A 6543-nucleotide genomic window follows, 5' to 3' on the forward strand; every position below is an offset into this window, starting at 1 on the left:
TCATCCAGCATAATCCGCGTTCGCTAGCGTGCTGTTACCAATTCCAATTCCATAAGGCACAGGCGGCTTATCGCGTGGCCTCTGCGTGATAACGTAAGTAGCGTTTCAAATCAAACCGTTATCACCAGTTCCATACACATACGCACACAAATGATGATGTGTGCGCTGACCTCCTGCCTGCTCAAGGAGCAATTGTTGATAAGCATATTCGACGTGTTTATGTCCATCCGCTTCTATCTCTATACACGACTTCGTTGATACAGAATTCCGATTGATTGAGCTCTTTACTGAGTTATCTGGGTGCACTGTGGGTAATATTGTCATATGCGAAGTTTGATTAAATCGATCACTGATGACGTATAACTGCATCTTCATTGCTGTTTACTCCACCTTAGTGAAATATCACTCTGAACACTCAGAATATGTACTCCCTGAATAACAGTATGATTTAATCATTTGAAACAAAGATGGGCAAATTTTGCAGATAAAGAGACGAAGATGGTTAAAGACAGAACGAAAAGTGTAAACCATAAACCGAGATTATGAAAACTGTGGCTATTTGGAATGTCAGTACTCGTGATTCACTTCAATTTCGTGATCAATTTAAACTCATTTTTCGGCTGCACAGACTTTCAGGCTGTTTTATGTGCCATACCATCATTGTGGAGAAAGTGAATGTTGGATGCGTTAGAAAGTAGGCAGCCCACACCAACCGCATAGATCCTGCCTTTGCATAATTAACATGTGTCGATCAATTAGAATCACGGGGGAATGGGGGGGTTGAAACTACGATGCTATTACAATGATATCTCTGGTGCCATAGACGTGAAATGTTAAATAAAATCACTTATTATATCGATTTTCTGAATAATTGTAATCTGTCGCTTTCCTCTCGATCGATCGATGAACAGGCCTTGCTTATTTGAATATTACCTATGGCTGATCTCCCGCTTATAGCCGTAGATCGGATCGCTGGTTGTCGGTGCGAGTGATTGACCTTCGTGGCCCGCGGGGCGGCCTCCGGTGCTGGTGGGACGCGCTCCGCGCGTTCGCGCTTCGATAGAGTTGGCACGACCACGCAATTCTTCGACCGTGGCCGGTGGTTGATGCGGCAAGCTGGCTTCGAACGCATCCTGCGATATGTCAGGCATGGTTACCTGTGCTTTCAGATCCAATTGCGCGTATACCGGGAACACTCGTAATTTGTTGAATTGAATTGTTGTTTTTATCCGCGAGGTATGCCTTAGGGCAGTGATTGTTTAGTTAAGATGCGCAACTGATGCAACTGTGAAGGGTCGCGCTCCGTTTTCAAATGCAAGGTTGATTTTGTTGTCGCACCTGCTATCGCATGCCTCTTTGAAATATGCGAAATTCTCTGCGTGTGCACTATTCAATTTTTATCGTATGCGTAGATAGATCACCGAGTGTAACAACCGCGCTGCAATGTCACCAAACAAACTGCGCTGATCCAAAAGGGCGATGACGAAGATGTTTGTAGTCAATGAGAGCGAGGGAATGAACGGTAAGAGTGAGGAAACACCTCGCCACTGCGCAACTGAGTCTCGCACTTGCATCAAGACCTAAGCGAAATTTACGACTGAGCAGTGAGCGATGCGTATGAAATTGCCACTTAACTGAGAGCGATTGTAGACAGTGTGCAGCTCATCATAGCAACATTTCTAATTTACAGTCTCAGCTCTCTCTTCTCTTTTTCTGTCTCTGTATCTCTTTCTTTCTCTCTCTCTCTCTCTCTCGTTTTGTCTCTTTCTCTTGGGACTCTCTCTTTCAAATTGCATAGGTTGCAGACTGATCGCCTATGGAAATTCAGTCACACATTCCCACTATTGTTACTGTGTTCGGTGGGAAGATTAAAGGTCACACTGGACACAACACACAAGTGGTAGGACGACACTGCTCACACAACACAAGCAATAGGGCAGTACGCATTTACCGGAGGAACAAATACTGAGTTGATGAAAATAACCATATTTAAAACCTGCTATTGGTTTCTCGTATCATGGTGTGATGAAAAAATCCAACATTCTTAGAGATTTGAAATTCCAGCCTTTTTAAAATTGCGCGGGAACGTATGTAAATGTAACAGGGAGGGGGTAGCGGCTTAAGACCAAGTAAAATCAGGTTTTTCCGGTCGCTTAGCAACTCACATTCAAAGGAGGGCTCCAATAGTGAATTTTTACATAATATTTACATAGTCTTCCAATACATCAGGGTAGAAAAAAATCTTGTCCTGGTGCAACTGTTAATACCTACAATTAAAACAAACCAACAAAAATATAATTCGTTTCTTAAAAGTAGCGCAATGTTCTTGTATCAAGGACAATCAAACGAACTTAATTAGTACAAACAAGTACCAAGCAATTTTATAACGACGTGTTGATTACATTAAACGAAATTCCTTGCCGAAAACCCGATAAACGATTTAAAAAAAGATAGTATATCTTTTTAATCGTTTAATTGCGAGATGATTAAAAAGATTTTACAAAAATGCTAGCTATACCATTATGTAAAAGAGAGTATGAAAAGCATGCATTTCTCTGCATTAAATCATGCATGGGTCATATAAAGTTTTAGTTTCAGTCAGTTCAGAGGCGAGATCGAGCTAACGAAATCTATTTCGTTAAAAAATATGTAAGTCCACTATTTTCACTATTTTCTATTCACTATTGAGCATTTCAATAATGTGACCAACAAACAACACTCAAGAGGAGTCTTATAACCAAAATTGATTGGTTTGAAACGAAACTACCCAATGCCAGCGAGGGACTAGACAGATATTTTGATATTTTCTTAAAACTACGACGAACTATTTTCTGATGAAATGTTTTCATGTTTCTATATTCCAAATAAACCTATCTTTAGCTGGAATGATTTGAGGGGATAAAATCAGCAATAAATAGTTCGAAAAACATGATATTATCATTACTGTATTGATTATAGAAATTCCTACCAATTGTATCGAATCGAATAATTTGACGTGCCGTTGGTTAAATATTATTTCTGCCAACCGCAAGTTAACCACCACTGGCTTGCAATAAAATGAGTAAAACCCTATCCTATGGAAATCCTATATTTGGCATGAGACTTATTTAACGATATCAATATGTATCAACATCTGATCCAATAGTATCAAATATCCTTCGGTAGCCGTATGAAGGACTGCGTTGATATTTAAATCGCATGCCAATGATTGATCGTACCTGTGCTCTGCTTTCCGGTAGTATTTTTTTGTGATGCTCTCACCCCCGACCATCAAGTCCGTGTTGGGACTTGTTTGTGGTAATGGAAGATCTGCTAGTGGATAATACATAATGGGCGTCGGCGTAGTGGTCCACGGTGTGGTACCCTTCACAACAGCACCTGAAAAAATAAAGTAATAAATTCAGTACCATTCTAGGTGCAGTCTCTACTTGATAACACACGGTGAGCTTGCTACAGCCTTGACAACACCAGCCAGAGCGAGAAACAATGTGTAATTAATCTCAAAGAAGCCTATGTAACCGTCAGCAGCACTTGGGCAGAGGAGAATGGATCACTCAAACTTTGTAAGTGATGGTCAATAATCAAGGCTAGTAATTTGGACCATTCTTTCTTATGGCTTGTGAAGACGGTAAAATTCCTCTCTCGTCAATTCTAAAAATATGTTCGTGGATCACCGATACAGCTGTGTATACATAAGCACACTCAATAGGCCGTGACGTCGGTTCGAGAGCAAACCAGAACCAAGTGGGTGAAGATGCAAGGCCTGTGTCATACGCTTAAGCTGGTTTTAGTCCCAAACGCATTGATCGGAGAAAGAACCGATAGCTACGAATGTACAAAGTGCTTTTCGGCTTCCATTAATTGAGGGAAAATGACACCGGCTACGATACTACCCGGACCTTTGTCGATAACTGTGACGAAACAGTGCCGCCTGCTGGGTTGATGGAAGCAGCCGCTAGGCCGGAGAAAACCGGACGGACGTGTAGAATAGAAGAAGCCGCTCCTGGATAGTCACCCCTCGTGTTTTTTGCACACCGTTTTATTCTGGATCTTTTCGCGCTGCGGTGCGTGCGGCTTTTCGTTTTTTGCCGTTTCCGGCCTTACTTTTCCAACGATCAACGACCGGAGTTGCAAACGACTTGAATTGTTTTTATCGCGCAAGAAAAATGTCAAAAATGTTAAGACGTCCGCCTTTTTACAACGATTTCGAAACTCGGTACGGCTTTCCGACCTCTAACCAGAGACCAAAACAAGACAAACGGGACAACAACAAGAATAAGAACACACACAGCGCTATTTCCACACACACCGCTAGACACTTCTGCCCACTCAGCAGAAGTAAATATTGTTCGTTTATGAAGCCTGCTGCTGCGCTCTCGCCGGCCGTCCACACCTTAATTTTAATGCAGATAATGTATGTGAGCAAATAACTGCATTTTAAACCGGGTGTACACACTATAATTTTAACCCTAGTCCAAAGTCCAATTTTAAAACCTTAATCCGCAGTCGCGGGTCTGGCCAGACCCGTATGCTTTTACATGTGCTTGCATACAAAATGCATACGAGTTTACGAGCATACAAGCCGAGACGACGAGATGTTGCGTACGAGTGTATTTTTAAAAAGTCCTTTTTTCGTCCTTTTGCCAACGGGTAAATATAATAAATAAAAGATAGATCGAAAGAAAATAAAATTTTAGGAGGGCACTCGGAAGCTCAGGTCTCTATGTTGATTAGATCTCTCTTTTAGTTATTATATTTAACAGTTAGCAAAAGGACGAATAAAGGATTTTAAAAATACACCTTAATCCACAGTCGCGAACTTGGCCAGCCCCATTTGCTTTTACGTGTGTTTGCATACAACATGCATACGAGTTTACGAGCATACAAGCCGAGACGACGAGATATTGCGTACGAGTGTATTTTGAACAAAGTCCTTTTTCGTCCTTTTGCTAATGGTTAAAGATAAAAACTAGAAGATAGATCGATAGAAAATCAAATGTTGGTAGGGTATCCAGAAGCTCAGGTCTCTATGATGATTAGAAATGAGTTAAAACAACGATTGAAAATGCCCCGCGCCTGGCCAGACCCGGGACTGTGGATTGAGCGGCCCATAGACGCTCAATTTTATTTATCAATTTTCAAACTGTCAAACTGTCATTTTATTTTTAATGCTCATATGTGGGCATAACTTGGCCTAGTCCTTAATGTTTTATCAATCAGGGCCACAGACGCATCGTGTTCGTTAATGTGGCCCACAGACGACGCCATTATTCAGCCTCATCAATATATTTTCAGCTGGCTGAAAATCTTCAACTTTTTTGACACAAGCTTCAATGTAGCCCACACACGATAAATATATTGGTGTCAATCAACTTCCATGCAAGTCGATTGACACCAATATATTTATCGTGTGTGGGCTATTTGAAGCTTGTGTCAAAAAAGTTGAAGATTTTCAGCCAGCTGAAAATATATTGATGAGGCTGAATAATGGCGTCGTCTGTGGGTCACATTAACTAGGGGACTAGGCCAATTTATGCCCACATATGAGCAATAAAAATAAAATGACAGTTCGACGCAATTCTTGCATCCGAAACATTGACAAATAAAGTTGATCGTCTATGGGCCGCTTTAGGGTTAAACGAAAATTGCTCCTCCAAGAGCGCTCCATCATGCTGGAACACATAATTTTCGTTCCCGTATGATCTTTCCACGCTAGATCTCACAATTTCCTCCATGACATATGTATTATAATACATTGAGTAAATTTTTCCGCTTTTTTCAATAAAAAATAGGGGTAATTTGCCATGAGGTCGATCACACTAGTTGCATTTCGAAGAGCTGGGGATGTTTTTTGGTTATCTATTACATACTTAATGTTGCTCGACCACATCACAACTTTGCTCTAGAACAAATAGCTTTTCATCTGAGAACACAAGTAGTGCCCAGCGTGATGCGATAGTAGAAGAGTTGCTGTTCAATTTTTGTTTTGTTTATTAGCTTCCAAAATTCCGTGAACTTTCAATTTGTCATAAGCATTATATTCTAGCTCCTATTTAAAAAAATTATATGAAGGTGATATCAAAACTTTCAACTCTGTTTCCATTTTTCGCATCGAACGTTGAAAATAGGACTCAGACGCTCCCTTGTTCAACATCTTTTTTATAACACAGACACGTAATTGTTTCATGGTTACTAAAATTGGACCCCTAACATAAAACAGACCACTCCTCAACTGTCAAAATGTTGAGTAAACACTACAATTTGGGAAAACAATATTGATACTTGAGCTAGGTGCAGTGAACATACCAAAATCGTCCAGCAAAAAAGTGTATGAGAATATTTTGGACACGGTGTAGATATAGGGTTTTTATCGGCTTAGCTCACTTGCATCTTAAATCAAAGACATAACATTTGCTTCACTTTTAGTTTTATGTGTACCACGTGTTTCTCATTTTACGCCCACAATGTAAAAAAAAATCCGCCACAAAGCTTCGAAGGAGATCGCAGTCACAATGCTTCGATGAGTGAATTAAAAACTAAACG

General features: G+C 40.5%; 1 protein-coding gene across 3 annotated transcripts in view; it reads right to left on the bottom strand.

Annotated features, from left to right (window-relative positions):
- LOC126570522 (cytosolic purine 5'-nucleotidase) overlaps nt 1-4244 on the bottom strand; it is a 7422-nt gene extending 3178 nt beyond the window's left edge. The window contains exons 1-2 of one of the 3 annotated variants that reach the window (XM_050228338.1): nt 3900-4244; nt 3219-3378 (exon numbers count right to left, since the gene is read on the bottom strand). In XM_050228338.1, coding sequence (XP_050084295.1) covers nt 3219-3328 — 110 coding nt within the window. In that variant the 5' untranslated portion in view covers nt 3329-3378; nt 3900-4244. Of the gene's footprint in view, nt 1-933; nt 1908-3218; nt 3379-3893 lie in introns of those variants that run through there. The other 2 variants (XM_050228347.1, XM_050228329.1) reach the window with 2 other exon arrangements.
- Between the last annotated feature and the right edge of the window lie 2299 nt (nt 4245-6543).

Source organism: Anopheles aquasalis, chromosome X (assembly GCF_943734665.1).
Source record: "Anopheles aquasalis chromosome X, idAnoAquaMG_Q_19, whole genome shotgun sequence".
Taxonomy (NCBI): domain Eukaryota; kingdom Metazoa; phylum Arthropoda; class Insecta; order Diptera; family Culicidae; genus Anopheles; species Anopheles aquasalis.